Source organism: Saccoglossus kowalevskii, chromosome 8, assembly GCF_978046115.1.
Source record: "Saccoglossus kowalevskii chromosome 8, keSacKowa6.1, whole genome shotgun sequence".
In the NCBI taxonomy this organism is placed as follows: Eukaryota; Metazoa; Hemichordata; class Enteropneusta; family Harrimaniidae; genus Saccoglossus; species Saccoglossus kowalevskii.
The window spans coordinates 6,341,253-6,361,194 of NC_140648.1; the positions used below are offsets into that span (position 1 = coordinate 6,341,253).

General features: G+C 35.0%; 1 protein-coding gene across 1 annotated transcript in view; it reads left to right on the forward strand.

The window, feature by feature from the left end:
* LOC102804213 (uncharacterized) overlaps positions 1–19,619 on the forward strand; it is a 28,710-nt gene extending 9,091 nt beyond the window's left edge. Inside the window, exons 2-13 of the mRNA XM_085502659.1 lie at positions 6,108–6,202; positions 6,729–6,885; positions 7,509–7,572; positions 7,923–8,182; positions 8,646–8,802; positions 10,156–10,580; positions 14,592–14,686; positions 15,213–15,369; positions 15,994–16,057; positions 16,408–16,667; positions 17,131–17,287; positions 18,720–19,619. Coding sequence (XP_085358785.1) covers positions 6,108–6,202; positions 6,729–6,885; positions 7,509–7,572; positions 7,923–8,182; positions 8,646–8,802; positions 10,156–10,580; positions 14,592–14,686; positions 15,213–15,369; positions 15,994–16,057; positions 16,408–16,667; positions 17,131–17,287; positions 18,720–19,147 — 2,319 coding nt within the window. The 3' untranslated portion in view covers positions 19,148–19,619. The remainder of the gene's footprint in view (positions 1–6,107; positions 6,203–6,728; positions 6,886–7,508; positions 7,573–7,922; positions 8,183–8,645; positions 8,803–10,155; positions 10,581–14,591; positions 14,687–15,212; positions 15,370–15,993; positions 16,058–16,407; positions 16,668–17,130; positions 17,288–18,719) is intronic.
* Positions 19,620–19,942: the final 323 nt, after the last annotated feature.

Sequence of the window (19,942 nt, forward strand, 5' to 3'; positions counted from 1 at the left end):
ATGGATAGAGATTTTTAACACTAGTTCCACAGTAGTAATACCTTGCTCTACGATGGATAGAGAATTTTAAAACTAGTTCCACAGTGATAACACATTGCTCTAGGATGGATAGAGAATTTCAACACTAGTTCTACAGTAATAACATCTTGCTTTGGGATGGATAGAGAATTTTAACACTAGGTCTACAGTAATAACACCTTGCTCTAAGATGGACAGAGAATGTTAACACTAGTTCTACAGTAATAACACCTTGCTCTAGGATGGATGGAGAATTTTAACACTAGTTCTACAGTAATAACATCTTGCTTTGGGATGGATAGAGAATTTTAACACGAGTTATACTGTAAATAACATCTTGCTCTAAGATGGACAGAGAATGTTAACACTAGTTCTACAGTTATAACACCTTGCTCTAGGATGGATGGAGAATTTTAACACTAGTTCTACAGTAATAACATCTTGCTTTGGGATGGATAGAGAATTTTAACACTAGTTCTACTGTAATAACATCTTGCTCTAAGATGGACAGAGAATGTTAACGCTAGTTCTACAGTAATAACATCTTGCTTTGGGATGGATAGAGAATTTTAACACCTAGTTCTACTGTAATAACATCTTGCTCTAAGATGGACAGAGAATTTTAACACTAGTTCTACAGTAATAAAACCTTGCTCTAATATGGACAGAGAATGTTAACACTAGTTCTACAGTAATAACATCTTGCTTTGGGATGGATGGAGTATTTTAACATAAGTTCTACAGTAATAACACCTTGCTCTAGGATGGATAGGGAATTTTAACACTAGTTCTACAGTAATATCACCTACAGTTCTACAGTAATAATGCCTTGCACTACGATGTTTTCCAAACTCGGTGTTCGTAACTCGATGTTCGTAACTCGAACATTTCAGCATCTCGTCTATCGTTATGCTTTTATCTAGTTGTTGTTCCATTGTATATGGCATATGTTATGTGTTATTACATTGCTTGTCCCGTATTGTTACATTGAGTGTGTCATATGTCATTGGTTGTTGCATTGAATACGTCACATGTAACGTGTTGTTGAAATGATCATCTCACATTCCACCCGTCGTTGAGTTGTTACTATGCAATGGCATGTGTCACGTTACATTGATTATGTCACATGCTGATGCATTGGGTATGAACATGTCACATATTGTTGCATTACTCATGACGCATGTCACGTGATGTTACATTGCTTATGACGTATGTCACCTTGTTTTGCTTATGTCACGTGTTATTGCATTGATGATGCCATGTGTCACGTGTTATTGCACAATTAAGTCACATTTCTCAGCAGTAGCTGACAAAAATGGCTAAATATCATCCAATAATTTAACATTCAACAGAAACTCGTCGCCTCGTATATTACTAGTATTCATCTATGTGTACAAACTCTGCAATCGCTATACAATTATTCCTTTCAATTCATATTGATCAGTGAGACGCAATCTTTGTTGACATTTTAGCTCTAGTTAGACTAAAATTAAACCCAGAGAGCAGGTGTTTTTAACAACAAATGCAAATATAATTACACCATCCATGACGTGATTGATGGATTCCCGTCGAACAAGCGGAAATTACAATACAAAAATATAATAGACGTCGACCTCCTTTCATCCCGACGTGTCGGTGTTTGCGTGTGAGGATTTCAATTTTCTTTGTCTATACATATAGATATCTCCGGAAGAATCGCGTTAACAGACATTATGCATATTATAAATTGGATACACATTTCCTGGATTCTAGAGATGTGGTGGCCAGCGGATAAACACACCACTCCGTGATACGAATATGTTAATTAGACCGTGTGTATAATGTCGGTGTTTTTGGTATTCTGACCACTGTCTATCGTTTTAATTTTTCAAAATCCACACTGCATACACTTCAATAGGAATTTCAATATACTCCATACATAGTGATGTGCTACTGTCAGCTTTATATCATAATATTGTAATGCCACATTCCCAGACTGAGGTACCACAATATATATGGATTATAATATGTAAATTATGCGTGAAATGGTGTCATTGTATTACTCATGATTTGATTGGTCATCAATTGCGTTTTATCATTTTTGCCGAAAGAATTCATGACTGTGACAATGAATGTCATGACACGTTTAAATGTCACATTGGAGAGCATTGCTTCGAACATTTCACTAATTCTAAATCTGTCAGAATTTCAAGGTTTGGCATCTACATCAACCGTTTACATCAGTGGTCTGTAAGCGATATTGGTTTAGGTCAATGAGCTTTGAAGTTACTCAGAAGAGAACGGTGTAACGAGGAAGAGGGAATTGGCGTAAAATTCGATTTAACTGGGATTAACTTTCAATTGCAGAAAATATATAAACAATTACATATCTAATCACAAAGGATAATTGAATTGAGTATATTCGTCAGATGTAATCACCAAACTCTTTACGATTCATGAATTCTGTAATGATCAATAATGACCCCTATGTACGCTTACTGTCAAACAACATTTGACGTGACCTTTTTATGACATCGAAAACTACAGCAGATGTGTATATGATGACGTGTACGTGATGTAAAGCAATTCAATACGATTTGCCCAAAACAGACTAAGTAATCTTTCAATCCTATTACAGATTACGATTGGGGGTCAATCATTTTATTTTGAACGAGAAAGCTCCATTAACTGTGATTCGTGCCACGTCATTTACTGGTATACCTAAGTGCCTATGATTTTCACTTTAGTGCCTAAAAATAAAGTTACAACGCGAATACCATATCAAAAACATGGAGACACACAGTATTGTGGCTACGTGTGTGTTGTAATATGGCTACCAGTGTGTTGTAATATGGCTACCTATGTGGTGTAATATGGCTACATATGTGTGTTGTAATATGGCTATCAGTGTGGTGTAATATGACTACCTGTGTGTTGTAATATGGCTATCAGTGTGGTGTAATATGGCTACCTGTGTGTTGTAATATGGCTTTCAGTGTGGTGTAATATGGCTACCTGTGTGTTGTAATATGGCTTTCAGTGTGGTGTAATATGGCTACCTGTGTGGTGTAATATGGCCACCTGTGTGTTGTAATATGGCTTTCAGTGTGGTGTAATATGGCTACCTGTGTGGTGTAATATGGCTACTTGTGTAGTGCAATATGGTTACCTGTGTGTTGCAATATGACTACCTGTGTAGTGTAATATGACTACCAGTGTGGTGTAATATGGCTACCTGCTTGTCGTAATATGGCTACCTGTGTGTTGTAATATGGCTACCAGTGTGTTGTAATATGGCTACCTATGTGGTGTAATATGGCTACCTGTGTGTTGTAATATGGCTACCTGTGTGTTGTAATATGGCTTTCAGTGTGGTGTAATATGGCTACCTGTGTGGTGTAATATGGCTACCTGTGTAGTGCAATATGGCTACCTGTGTGTTGCAATATGACTACCTGTGTGTTGTAATATGACTACCAGTGTTGTGTAATATGGCTACCTGCGTGTCGTAATATGGCTACATGTGTGTTGTAATATGGCTACCATTGTGTTGTAATATGGCTACCTGCGTGTCGTAATATGGCTACCTGTGTGTTGTAATATGGCTACCTGTGTGCTGTAATATGGCTACCTGTGTAGTGTAATATGGATATCAGTGTGGTGTAATATGGCTACCTGTATGTTGTAATATGGCTACCTGTGTAGGATAATATGGCTACCAGTGTGGTGTAATATGGCTACCAGTGTGGTGTAATATGACTACCTGTGTGTTGTAATATGACTACCTGTGTGTTGTAATATGGCTACCTGTGTGGTGTAATATGGCTACCTACGTAGTGTAATATGGCTACCAGTGTGGTGTGATATGGCTATCTGTGTGTTGTAATATGGCTGCCTGTGTGTTGTAATATGGCTATCAGTGTGGTGTAATATGACTACCTGTGTGGTGTAATATGGCTACCTGTGTGTTGTAATATGGCTATCAGTGTGGTGTAATATGACTACCTGTGTGGTGTAATATGGCTACCTGTGTGGTGTAATATGGCTATCAGTGTGGTGTAATATGGCTATCAGTGTGGTGTAATATGGCTACCTGTGTGGTGTAATATGGCTACCTGTGTGGTGTAATATGGCTATCAGTGTGGTGTAATATGGCTACCTGTATGTTGTAATATGACTACCTGTGTAGGATAATATGGCTACCAATGTGGTGTAATATGGCTACCTGTGTGTTGTAATATGGCTACCTGCGTGTCGTAATATGGCTACCTGTGTGGTGTAATATGGCTACCTGTGTGGTGTAATATGGCTATCAGTGTGGTGTAATATGGCTACCAGTGTGGTGTAATATGACTACCTGTGTGTTGTAATATGGCTACCAGTGTGTTGTAATATGGCTACCATTGTGTTGTAATATGGCTACCTGCGTGTCGTAATATGGCTACCTGTGTGTTGTAATATGGCTACCTGTGTGCTGTAATATGGCTACCTGTGTGTTGTAATATGGCTACCTGTGTGGTGTAATATGGCTACCTGTGTGTTGTAATATGGATACATGTATGGTGTAATATTGCTACCTGTGTGTTGTAATATGGCTACCTGTGTGTTGTAATATGGCTATAAGTGTGGTGTAATATGGCTACGTGCGTGGTGTAATATGGCTACGTGCGTGGTGTAATATGACTACATGTGTGGTGTGATATGGCTACGTATCTTATTTATATTAAATTACGCTGTTCCGTAATAACTGAATGAAGCACACTTTCTCAAGGAAGCAATATGGACGAAAACATACATTTTCTTTAATTTTGTTGTTGATGTGACATCGAGCGAAAATGGTTTATAAGAAAATATTTTTGTTTCATCCGAATACTTACAAAAACATCGAGTTATGATAATGAAAGACTAGCATAATAAAACTGCATGTTGCACATTTAACAGCGGAATAGGGAGTCACCATCTGTCTATTTGTATACGCCAACATCGGTAGCTATAATAATAATCCTCATTACGTTCGTATCCGTATTTGGATTTTGATTTCAATGCTTTACAGATGTGAAGAAAGAGTCAAATATAAAAATGAGAAAACAGCCCTGACAAACTAGATAAAGTACAAATGAAATGGAAAAATAGAAAAGTGAATTGTTTATAATATTTGTGTTGGTGAAATAATTACTTTACTAACGCATGTACATCACCTTTGCTTGAGGTAGCTCACTTTATTGTTTTCATTTTTTCTTCTATTGTTTTGAAACAGTACTATTTGTTATTTGTATTATCGTTCTCTCATCTTTATTATTTAAAAACAATATTTTAGTTTTTTTCTTTATTTTTGGCTAAATGTGGTGATAAAGTTTTTTCTTTCTCCTACGTAGAGATCGCATGTTATAATGAAATATTCCTCTATGGCGTTCTTCTTTCTTTGAGATATATCTGTGTTGTTATATCTCCCAGTCTGTGAGCACTAATCCTTAATTTCGTCATTGATGACATGTGATGGGTGTTTTGACTACGTGTAAGTAGTTTACAAAGCCAAAGTCACTTTTTGCCTTAGTTATCAATTTCTATTTTTTAAATTTTATTTTTAGTTGTTGTTTTAGTTTTTTTGTTTTTTTATATTAATTTATCTATAATTACATTATTCGAGTTTTTTTTTTTCATGGCACAATGGTATATATCTGGATATTTAAGGATGTGTTTTAAGCTCGGGGCCTAAATGTATATGCCATAGTTGTCCAGTTCTAATGCCTGGACTGTAAGTTTCATATACCAGATAATTTTCAGGCACTTTGTTTTTCTATACCAGTATTTGATCATCTTTTTTACACCAGTAATTAATGGATACCTTCCTATATATATATATAATGTTGTTTCTATAGTTCTGACACTATGTATTGTTGTTGTTGACATCAATTTTCAGTAATCCGCAATACTGTACATTATTGTTCTTCGCTCAAATTTGCATAAATATACATGGTATCCTGAGCATAGATACACGTGCATAGCAGTCATTGGAAAAACAATCACGTACTATTATCAGTTCCTAATTTAACATTGTTATTTCACATGACGTCATCAATAATGATTTCTCCTTTGCATTTATATTACAGGATCGATTGTGGAATCCATTGGAATTTCCAAGACCATTCATTAGAGGATTCTGGGAAGGATTCTGGTGGGCATTTGTAACCATGACAACGGTTGGGTATGAACGTTTTTTACTATATATATTATTGTTTAACATGCGGTATATACATTATCCATTGATGTATATATTATATGCGTCAATTCGTTGCAATGCTAGCCATACTAAAATTATTAGGATTATTAATTGTGTATTTTGAGTACCTTATATATTGGACTCATTTTTAAGAAGTTGTATATTGATTGTATGAGTTTCCACAATGCAGGTACGTATCCGTTTCCGATGACGTTTTATTTATACGGGAATACCCTTGGGTTTTTGCAAAGACTTTCGTATGGTAATAATAAAAGTGCTATGGTAGTGTATTTTTATATGGGATTTGTTTTCCTATGCTATCTTTACTATGAATGTACTTTTTCATTATGAGAGTAGCTTATGGGGATACTCTTATCTATGGGAGGAATATTCTCGCGACATTAGCTTTAGATTAGTGCCTATAGAAGCATATTTTCTATGGGAGTACCTTTCCTAAAAGAGTTCCGAATCTATAGCCGGTGATTTCTAACAGAATTGCTGTATTTTTCAGATATGGGGATCGTTCACCCCGCTCGATACCAGCTCGTTTGTTTGGAATAGCTTGGATTATTGTTGGTATTGCTATATTGTCCGTCTTCACCGCTATTGTCACCACTGAAATGACAGAACAAACATTTGCTATAGAGTATCATCTAGAAGGCATGAAGGTGAATATTTCTTTGACCCGAGCTGTATGGTCAGTACAATCATTTAAGTAATTGCTTCAAAGTGGCTGAAAGTGACGAGACCCAATCAATTACCCGTTTTCGCAACAAAATATTGGTGCAACATTTAACACACAAAATTGTTAAACAATGTTGATGCAAGCTCTTATGTCGTATTGACATATTTTCATCCATCAATGAATTTTATAAGTGAGATATTTTAAAACATTCTTGGTGATTGTTTTCACCCATATACGTTATTTTGACGTCACAGAAGTGCTTATTGTAACGATGTGTTCCGTGACACTCGAACACAGAGAAAACGTCCAACACTGTTATACAGAATAGCACCAGCACTGGAAAGCAACGACAAACAAACATACAAATGATTTTAATATACATGTTTACGATATTCTGTTGTACTAGTACTTTGTGTTATTATAACTACACATAATCGACACTGCTGAGATATAGTAGACATTTGTATTAGTATGTGTCTTGCGGGTTTTATGACAAATACTGCTGTACTTTCTTAAATTTGTATTGCGTCAATAAATATTATAATATGTCATGAACATTCATATTTTTAAAATTCATAATCCAGTCTGTGTGTTTATTTTGTATAGTTGGGAGCCTTAAATGGAACAGAGGATCACAGATTAGCTGTACAATCGGGAGCCGAAGTCACAGGTATTTTTTTTTCTTTTATTAAATCAAAATGTACAATTCAAAACCCACAAATTATTTAATCGACACCGTGTGAAATCAACAAATACATTGTGTTATGTTTCTTACGTTTACCTGTAACGCGTTAATGATTTTAGTTAATCGTCAAATAACGTTAATATGATATATTGACATAGGCCTGTACACTGGGTACCGGTATTCCTGGTGGTATAGAATTAGAATTGTTCTCAAGGGATGTTTGAAAAACAACAACACTCTTACGATAAGTTAGCCTCCTCCATTCTTATTTTTAAAAGTTAGCCTAGTCCATTCTTAAAATAACAACTATTTAACACAGTTTTATTTTCCCACAGTGTACAATACATTGAGTGAGTTATATACATCTGTAGACAACATGTCTGGATATCTTCTTGACCAGTTAATAGCGGCTGCTGAAATAGACGAGATTGGTAAACTGGGTCACGGTATTGCCATATTTGTAGAAAACCCGGTGCATTATGGGATACTTGTAACAAATATTGAAGACGACAAAGTGCAGTGTTTTAATAATTACGTCATGAACAACCGACATCGTATATTTTCGGAACTGAGCAAACGGGTGAAACCATTAAGGGTATGTAGTACGTAACGAAACCACTGCACATTTGTGTCAAGGCATCTTTATTAGATAAAATTATCTAATGTTGATGGATATAACAATTTAAATATAGGACGACATGAGGAATGATATTGATTAGTAGATTGTTTTCCGTCATTTCATCAACGCGATGTCAATCAATTCACTAGCAATTCCAGGTGTATGACGTCATAAGATAATAACGCAATCATCGATGCATGTTGAAATGAACGAATTGATTAAATTGTAATTTATGAATAATATTTAATTGGCTGAGTGTACATAGTAATCAACCGTCTTTAACTGTAATTACAGACCTACTAACACACATTTTGTAACGTACAATGTAAATGTGCGCGTAATCTTTTCTTTTCAGTTTAAAAGGCTTTCTTCTTAATTGCTGAAGTCGTATTTTGTTAAAGCGCAAGCAGCAATGACTTTTGTTGTGTTTTGTCATTAGCCGTATACGTTAGATGTGTTAATTGAAGAAGAACCGTTATTTCACACCGAAACCATTATGTTAATACTGTACGGGCTGGCTGGCTGGGCTGCTGTTATTGTCATCGGTGTTATATGGGAGTTTACCTACTATAGACCGAAACACAAACGGAGAAAGGGTATGTTACTTGTATGTTCATCTCGCAATGTAGACAACGTTGTTACGTGGCCTGTAGAGTTGACTTAAATAAATTCATATACAGTTATCGATTAACAATCTGTAATTTTATTAGCGCAGTTCTGTCGGCTACAGCGAAACTCACATTTGTATGGCTTCCAAGTGAAGTATTCACCCTCAAATGACTCGGCCAGTCATATAGAACAAGGGTAGTTATCCGCATATTTCAGAGTTGTAAATATTACCATAATCACGTGTTTAATTCAAACTCCAAATAAATGAACGTATTGGGACTCAAACGCCGTCTAAAAATAATATTCCATTCCAGTTTGTCACCAGGGAAAATTCTCCCAATACGATTCAGTACAATATTTCATAATTCTGAACGCGTAAATTATTATTCCCCATATAAAAGACATTTTTCTTCCTAAAAATTATATGTTCGTATACAATCATCTATCTACACACAAAAGCTAACACTATTAAGAAGTTGAGCTCCCCTTCAATTTAGATGATTATGAACCTGTTGACTCTAGAACACCACGAATACTTCAAACATATCAACATTAGCCGATAGTTTATTAGACACCACTATTTTACAAATGCGGGTTGAAGAGAAATCACTACATCAATTACTAAATATATTTAAATCACAAAAAAACGATATTTATTTTATCGAATCTTCGATTTCATCAGAGATTACAATTATTGATAGTTCATCAGTTTGATTATCATACGTTATTCCGAGATATCAAGGCCGCGTGACAGCAGTTCCCTTGGTAACAACTTGGGTGTGGACTATTTGCATAGATGATAATGGTCTTGGAATCGTTGTTACATTGTTGTGCTAACATTTTGTTGGCGCGGCTATTTAAAAATTATATAAAATGAAAAAAATGGCCGATATGTTAGGTGGCATTTTACATTATTAGTTATTTTACAATAAAAATAAACTAGTATATTACTGGCGATGTCAACAACTGACAGTAAGACAGTAGAATTTAAAATACTAGTATCGGATACTAGTAATTTAGTAAATTGTCAATTGCGATTAGTATCTCAATATGAAACTGTGATCGCACCACCGAACAACTGTTATGCGGCTATATTATATTTGTCATTTTGTCGATGAGGATTCGTCCCAAAAGTCAAAAACGTTGACCCGACATAAGGTGGGCAACGACTATAATTCAAATCTATCTCGATCAATATACGGCCTATTGAATCCTTAACAGCGACACACAGTATATATATATATATATATATATATATATATTCGCATAAAGACCAAACAAAACTTAATATGTACAAGATTATTATTTTATTCATAATGTGATTTTATTCTTTATTTAAGCGGCTAAGAAAGAGATAGCTAGTACCAAGACTAGCAAGGCGATTGAGTTGGATAGTATATATGGCGAAACCCTAGCACCTATTAGTGAGATGTTAACGAAAAAACAACAACGACGTTTACATGGTAACATAAACAACGGATTTGGTGAACTCGATTCAGAAAATGACACAACAACCGCTGTTAATAATACTTCACGGCAGCTCAACCGACAGATGGCGCTGTTTATTGACCCGGACTCGAAGCAAATTGGTGGACTGGAAGGACTCGTCATGAGGCAGAATTCCGAACTCTTGTGCATGGAAGAGGAAATGGTGAATTTTAGGAGAAACTGGGAGAGTAAAATTTCTGTGATGCAAGACAAGCACCGACGCGAACAATTACAGTACTTAACCGCTGTTAAATACGGAGACATGAATCGACCATTTTAACAAAATAACAATGTACTGATCGTGACAAATACCTCAGAATAGTAATATTACCAGTTTGATTATACAAACATGACTTGTTGAAGTAAATGAAGCCAGAAACCCCCGCCAGACACGCGACGGCGATCTCTAGTCACTAACGCAGAACGACGCCCTCTGGTGGCAGATAATGTTAAATTCATTAAGAGGAAATTTTATTGGGACAATGTACATAAAATAAATCATTTACAGTTTTAGGAAAAGTTTCCCCTAGGTCTGCTGCTGAACAGAATAGAAAGAGTAACACTAAAAGTATTCAAGGTTCAGACACAATTCTACATCTACATGTACAGCTCAACTCAAAGCATATATGTAAATTGCTTTGATGTACGTTTGTATTTTTATTGAAAATGTTGACTGTCGTAATTGGTTTGGTTTGTAAATAAAATTGCTCGAGTTCAAAATAAAAAAAAAGAATAAATAAACATTAAATTTCAGTTTTGGGGGAATAGTGAAGCCAACATACTGCCAGTATGTTGCCAGTTTAATGTATCACGACAAGTACTCGTGTCAGCTTTGAATGTCAGGGCCTTCAAAAACATTGCCTTTTACTGCTACTGTGTACATACATTTAGAATAAATAACCCATTCCAAGTACGAGAACATAAAAAGCAAACCCCATTTGAGATTGGATTCCCCAGAATTCTAAACAACGTATTGCAGGAGTATAGATTCACCTGGAGAGAAACGCTGGCAAGTTTGGGTAGACTCTCAAAAGTTCAGACATGGAGATAGAAATACATTTTTTGAGTTTATATTATGCCACTCCAGGGATTGAATTATTTAATCAGATTTCCAGTCTGGGATGTGTAGTGTATTACTGGTATACAACATTTCTTATTGAAATTAAACAAAATCAGTCATTACTGTGTAGCCACCTTCCAACTCATCTATATGTGTGAATGGATCATGTTAAAACCTGCGTAATTTTGGGCTGAATAAATTACTATTTTCACATTCTTGTGTCAATTAGCCGAGTAGTATGCACAGAATGAGACAAAGTACTTGAAATGAACACACATACAACAAAGTTACTGCAGCTAACCATGTAATCATTTTTTTTTATTTGTTGAAAACAGTCAGAATTGCAAAAATGCTATTTATAATTACATTTTTGACAGTAATATTTGGTGAATTGATCTGTGACGATAGGTTCTATCACATCAAGTGTTTGATGTCCTACTTAACACACGATATCTATGATACAACTTATATCGCACTTTGAAGAAATGAATTCGACAAACCCACATCTGCATTTAAAAATCATTTATATAAAAACGTGTAGTGTTGACCCTGACAATAGAGACAATATGAATACAATTGTATAGTTGTTATTAACGAAAAATACCATAGTTATCTTCAGAAAAATATTTCTCACACCAACAGTTAAACAACCCCTGTGACTGTGTCCCAAACTCTGAACACCAAGGCAGCCACTTTTCACAATATGAACCTGCACAATTTTTTCCAAATTGTGGAGTCATCGTCGAGGACATCGCTACGATGCAGGATGTTACGCACACTAAATGTTCAATATATATTCAAGTCAGACTTATTTCCGTAAGTCAAATCACTTTGTTCTCATTAATTGTCTTAGGACTTTTATATAGGTCAATAATGAAACACTAATCAAGTTTACTGTCTTAAGAAAAAACAACAAAGACTGGATTTGACTCGGAGCTTGCAGCACACCAGGCAATACGACAGAAAATCTGCCCATTGAGCTACCTGGAACATGTTTTGAGTTAAGATCATGAATATTCATATGTTGATTATCATGCAGTTCTTGCTAGAATTTTCCTACACAGATTTTATATTCATTTTACAATAATTTTATAGCATTAAGGCGGATACACTTCTGATTGTAAGTCCTCTTCATGATAATACGTCTAATCCTGTGGTCTTGTCATTTTATCTCAGTGAACTTTACATATCAGAAGAGTCCTTGTATTCTGGCTTTATCTTATACTTGCCATAGTCATGTCACTTTGTGTTTGATACAAATCCCTTTTCATGTATACAACACATTGTTCACATCAAATTCAAAAGTGATGCTTAAACAAACTACTAGGTATTCCACTTTGGAAATCAAAACAAAGAAAACACTATTTGTTGGTCATGCCTACCTATGCAGCCACAAAAAGAAATCATACTGACAAATATAGAAAAAAAGCTTTGCTGTCATCACACTTTTCAGTAAAATGATAAGCTTCATGTGAGAAGTACACATGACATAGATATGTTATGTCATCTGCACTCTGACAGAATCCATATTGCATGTTGCATTGTGGGAGATACTGATATAGCTATATTGGATGTTGCATTGTGGGAGATATCAGCTACTACCATGGAGCGTCACTTCTCTATCAGGTGGTTGGTAGATGTTGAATACAACTGGTAAATTACCAAGATTAGGATTGTCTTCTTGTAAATACGTCAACCATGTCCTCAATGATTCCTGTGAATCGTCACCAGCCATACATATCGCAAATACAGGACCTTCCTTAGGAAAGGGATTAACTGTAAATGTACAATGACCAAATCTGATTAATATAGCTATGAAATGTCTAAGAAATCACACTTGTCATTTCCAAAAAGCAGTATGCAGTGAATGAATGAATGAATGAATGAACAGCCATTCCAAAACATGTGAAAGCAATCTGAGCTCATAATAAATAATATGAAACATAATTATCTGACATGTTTTGTCAAAGTGACAATAGCTGTGATTTTGAAACAACCATACAAAGATGATCAAATCTTATCGAAATATTGTTTTAGACACAACTGCATGGACAAAGTGATCCTACACACGGCTAAAACCATGTAAATACGATGTGAAAGTTATGGTATGGGTTCAGTAGTCACCATTTCCTTGAAATTGGTCATGTAATATGGCTATCAGTGTGGTGTAATATGGCTATCAGTGTGGTGTAATATGGCTACCTGTGTGGTGTAATGTGGCTACCTGTGTGGTGTAATATGGCTATCAGTGTGGTGTAATATGGCTACCAGTGTGGTGTAATATGACTACCTGTGTGTTGTAATATGGCTATCAATGTGGTGTAATATGGCTACCTGTGTGTTGTAATATGGCTACCTGCGTGTCGTAATATGGCTACCAGTGTGGTGTTATTTGTATTATCGTTCTCTCATCTTTATTATTTAAAAAAAATATTTTAGTTTTTTTCTTTATTTTTGGCTAAATGTGGTGATAAAGTTTTTCCTTTCTCCTACGTAGAGATCGCATGTTATAATGAAATATTCCTCTATGGCGTTCTTCTTTCTTTGAGATATATCTGTGTTGTTATATCTCCCAGTCTGTGAGCACTAATCCTTAATTTCGTCATTGATGACATGTGATGGGTGTTTTGACTACGTGTAAGTAGTTTACAAAGCCAAAGTCACTTTTTGCCTTAGTTATCAATTTCTATTTTTTAAATTTTGTTTTTAGTTGTTGTTTTAGTTTTTTGTTTTTTTATATTAATTTATCTATAATTACATTGTTCGAGTTTTTTTTTTTCATGGCACAATGGTATATATCTGGATATTTAAGGATGTGTTTTAAGCTCGGGGCCTAAATGTATATGCCATAGTTGTCCAGTTCTATGCCTGGACTGTAAGTTTCATATACCAGATAATTTTCAGGCACTTTGTTTTTCTATACCAGTATTTGATCATCTTTTTTACACCAGTAATGAATGGATACCTTCCTATATATATATAATGTTGTTTCTATAGTTCTGACACTATGTATTGTTGTTGTTGACATCAATTTTCAGTAATCCGCAATACTGTACATTATTGTTCTTCGCTCAAATTTGCATAAATATACATGGTATCCTGAGCATAGATACACGTGCATAGCAGTCATTGGAAAAACAATCACGTACTATTATCAGTTCCTAATTTAACATTGTTATTTCACATGACGTCATCAATAATGATTTCTCCTTTGCATTTATATTACAGGATCGATTGTGGAATCCATTGGAATTTCCAAGACCATTCATTAGAGGATTCTGGGAAGGATTCTGGTGGGCATTTGTAACCATGACAACGGTTGGGTATGAACGTTTTTTACTATATATATTATTGTTTAACATGCGGTATATACATTATCCATTGATGTATATATTATATGCGTCAATTCGTTGCAATGCTGGCCATACTAAAATTATTAGGATTATTAATTGTGTATTTTGAGTACCTTATATATTGGACTCATTTTTAAGAAGTTGTATATTGATTGTATGAGTTTCCACAATGCAGGTACGTATCCGTTTCCGATGACGTTTTATTTATACGGGAATACCCTTGGGTTTTTGCAAAGACTTTCGTATGGTAATAATAAAAGTGCCATGGTAGTGTATTTTTATATGGGATTTGTTTTCCTATGCTATCTTTACTATGAATGTACTTTTTCATTATGAGAGTAGCTTATGGGGATACTCTTATCTATGGGAGGAATATTCTCGCGACATTAGCTTTAGATTAGTGCCTATAGAAGCATATTTTCTATGGGAGTACCTTTCCTAAAAGAGTTCCGAATCTATAGCCGGTGATTTCTAACAGAATTGCTGTATTTTTCAGATATGGGGATCGTTCACCCCGCTCGATACCAGCTCGTTTGTTTGGAATAGCTTGGATTATTGTTGGTATTGCTATATTGTCCGTCTTCACCGCTATTGTCACCACTGAAATGACAGAACAAACATTTGCTATAGAGTATCATCTAGAAGGCATGAAGGTGAATATTTCTTTGACCCGAGCTGTATGGTCAGTACAATCATTTAAGTAATTGCTTCAAAGTGGCTGAAAGTGACGAGACCCAGGTCAATTACCCGTTTTCGCAACAAAATATTGGTGCAACATTTAACACACAAAATTGTTAAACAATGTTGATGCAAGCTCTTATGTCGTATTGACCTATTTTCGTCCATCAATGAATTTTATAAGTGAGATATTTTACAACATTCTTGGTGAATGTTTTCACCCATATACGTTATTTTGACGTCACAGAAGTGCTTATTGTAACGATGTGTTCCGTGACACTCGAACACAGAGAAAACGTCCAACACTGTTATACAGAATAGCACCAGCACTGGAAAGCAACGACAAACAAACATACAAATGATTTTAATATACATGTTTACGATATTCTGTTGTACTAGTACTTTGTGTTATTATAACTACACATAATCGACACTGCTGAGATATAGTAGACATTTGTATTAGTATGTGTCTTGCGGGTTTTATGACAAATACTGCTGTACTTTCTTAAATTAGTATTGCGTCAATAAATATTATAATATGTCATGAACATTCATATTTTTAAAATTCATAATCCAGTCTGTGTGTTTATTTTGTATAGTTGGGAGCCTTAAATGGAACAGAGGATCACAGATTAGCTGTACAATCGGGAGCCGAAGTCACAGGTATTTTTTTTTCTTTTATTAAATCAAAATGTACAATTCAAAACCCACAAATTATTTAATCGACACCGTGTGAAATCAACAAATACATTGTGTTATGTTTCTTACGTTTACCTGTAACGCGTTAATGATTTTAGTTAATCGTCAAATAACGTTAATATGATATATTGACATAGGCCTGTACACTGGGTACCGGTATTCCTGGTGGTATAGAATTAGAATTGTTCTCAAGGGATGTTTGAAAAACAACAACACTCTTACGATAAGTTAGCCTCCTCCATTCTTATTTTTAAAAGTTAGCCTAGTCCATTCTTAAAATAACAACTATTTAACACAGCTTTATTTTCCCACAGTGTACAATACATTGAGTGAGTTATATACATCTGTAGACAACATGTCTGGATATCTTCTTGACCAGTTAATAGCGGCTGCTGAAATAGACGAGATTGGTAAACTGGGTCACGGTATTGCCATATTTGTAGAAAACCCGGTGCATTATGGGATACTTGTAACAAATATTGAAGACGACAAAGTGCAGTGTTTTAATAATTACGTCATGAACAACCGACATCGTATATTTTCGGAACTGAGCAAACGGGTGAAACCATTAAGGGTATGTAGTACGTAACGAAACCACTGCACATTTGTGTCAAGGCATCTTTATTAGATAAAATTATCTAATGTTGATGGATATAACAATTTAAATATAGGACGACATGAGGAATGATATTGATTAGTAGATTGTTTTCCGTCATTTCATCAACGCGATGTCAATCAATTCACTAGCAATTCCAGGTGTATGACGTCATAAGATAATAACGCAATCATCGATGCATGTTGAAATGAACGAATTGATTAAATTGTAATTTATGAATAATATTTAATTGGCTGAGTGTACATAGTAATCAACCGTCTTTAACTGTAATTACAGACCTACTAACACACATTTTGTAACGTACAATGTAAATGTGCGCGTAATCTTTTCTTTTCAGTTTAAAAGGCTTTCTTCTTAATTGCTGAAGTCGTATTTTGTTAAAGCGCAAGCAGCAATGACTTTTGTTGTGTTTTGTCATTAGCCGTATACGTTAGATGTGTTAATTGAAGAAGAACCGTTATTTCACACCGAAACCATTATGTTAATACTGTACGGGCTGGCTGGCTGGGCTGCTGTTATTGTCATCGGTGTTATATGGGAGTTTACCTACTATAGACCGAAACACAAACGGAGAAAGGGTATGTTACTTGTATGTTCATCTCGCAATGTAGACAACGTTGTTACGTGGCCTGTAGAGTTGACTTAAATAAATTCATATACAGTTATCGATTAACAATCTGTAATTTTATTAGCGCAGTTCTGTCGGCTTACAGCGAAACTCACATTTGTATCGCTTCCAAGTGAAGTATTCACCCTCAAATGACTCGGCCAGTCATATAGAACAAGGGTAGTTATCCGCATATTTCAGAGTTGTAAATATTACCATAATCACGTGTTTAATTCAAACTCCAAATAAATGAACGTATTGGGACTCAAACGCCGTCTAAAAATAATATTCCATTCCAGTTTGTCACCAGGGAAAATTCTCCCAATACGATTCAGTACAATATTTCATAATTCTGAACGCGTAAATTATTATTCCCCATATAAAAGACATTTTTCTTCCTAAAAATTATATGTTCGTATACAATCATCTATCTACACACAAAAGCTAACACTATTAAGAAGTTGAGCTCCCCTTCAATTTAGATGATTATGAACCTGTTGACTCTAGAACACCACGAATACTTCAAACATATCAACATTAGCCGATAGTTTATTAGACACCACTATTTTACAAATGCGGGTTGAAGAGAAATCACTACATCAATTACTAAATATATTTAAATCACAAAAAAACGATATTTATTTTATCGAATCTTCGATTTCATCAGAGATTACAATTATTGATAGTTCATCAGTTTGATTATCATACGTTATTCCGAGATATCAAGGCCGCGTGACAGCAGTTCCCTTGGTAACAACTTGGGTGTGGACTATTTGCATAGATGATAATGGTCTTGGAATCGTTGTTACATTGTTGTGCTAACATTTTGTTGGCGCGGCTATTTAAAAATTATATAAAATGAAAAAAATGGCCGATATGTTAGGTGGCATTTTACATTATTAGTTATTTTACAATAAAAATAAACTAGTATATTACTGGCGATGTCAACAACTGACAGTAAGACAGTAGAATTTAAAATACTAGTATCGGATACTAGTAATTTAGTAAATAGTCAATTGCGATTAGTATCTCAATATGAAACTGTGATCGCACCACCGAACAACTGTTATGCGGCTATATTATATTTGTCATTTTGTCGATGAGGATTCGTCCCAAAAGTCAAAAACGTTGACCCGACATAAGGTGGGCAACGACTATAATTCAAATCTATCTCGATCAATATACGGCCTATTGAATCCTTAACAGCGACACACAGTGTATATATATATATATATATATATATATATATATATATATATATATATATATATATATATATATATATATATATATATATATATATATATATATATATATATATATATTCGCATAAAGACCAAACAAAACTTAATATGTACAAGATTATTATTTTATTCATAATGTGATTTTATTCTTTATTTAAGCGGCTAAGAAAGAGATAGCTAGTACCAAGACTAGCAAGGCGGTTGAGTTGGATAGTATATATGGCGAAACCCTAGCACCTATTAGTGAGATGTTAACGAAAAAACAACAACGACGTTTACATGGTAACATAAACAACGGATTTGGTGAACTCGATTCAGAAAATGACACAACAACCGCTGTTAATAATACTTCACGGCAGCTCAACCGACAGATGGCGCTGTTTATTGACCCGGACTCGAAGCAAATTGGTGGACTGGAAGGACTCGTCATGAGGCAGAATTCCGAACTCTTGTGCATGGAAGAGGAAATGGTGAATTTTAGGAGAAACTGGGAGAGTAAAATTTCTGTGATGCAAGACAAGCACCGACGCGAACAATTACAGTACTTAACCGCTGTTAAATACGGAGACATGAATCGACCATTTTAACAAAATAACAATGTACTGATCGTGACAAATACCTCAGAATAGTAATATTACCAGTTTGATTATACAAACATGACTTGTTGAAGTAAATGAAGCCAGAAACCCCCGCCAGACACGCGACGGCGATCTCTTGTCACTAATGCAGAACGATGCCCTCTGGTGGCAGATAATGTTAAATTCATTTTGAGGAAATTTTATTGGGACAATGTACATAAAATAAATCATTCACAGTTTTAGGAAAAGTTTCCCCTAGGTCTGCTGCTGAACAGAATAGAAAGAGTAACACTAAAAGTATTCAAGGTTCAGACACAATTCTACATCTACATGTACAGCTCAACTCAAAGCATATATGTAAATTGCTTTGATGTACGTTTGTATTTTTATTGAAAATGTTGACTGTCGTAATTGGTTTGGTTTGTAAATAAAATTGCTCGAGTTCAAAATAAAAAAAAGAATAAATAAACATTAAATTTCAGTTTTGGGGAATAGTGAAGCCAACATACTGCCAGTATGTTGCCAGTTTAATGTATCACGACAAGTACTCATGTCAGCTTTGAATGTCAGGGCCTTCAAAAACATTGCCTTTTACTGCTACTCAGCCATTCAGAGATGACAAATTCAAGAATGGGGCATTTTAAATGGGGGGGGGGGGTCCTGAAAAGTGGTACCATACTTGAATTAGAGCATGGACACCTGTGAACACTACTTTTGAAAAAGATCCCTAAATGTGTACATACATTTGGAATAAATAACCCATTCCAAGTACGAGAACATAAAAAGCAAACCCCATTTGAGATT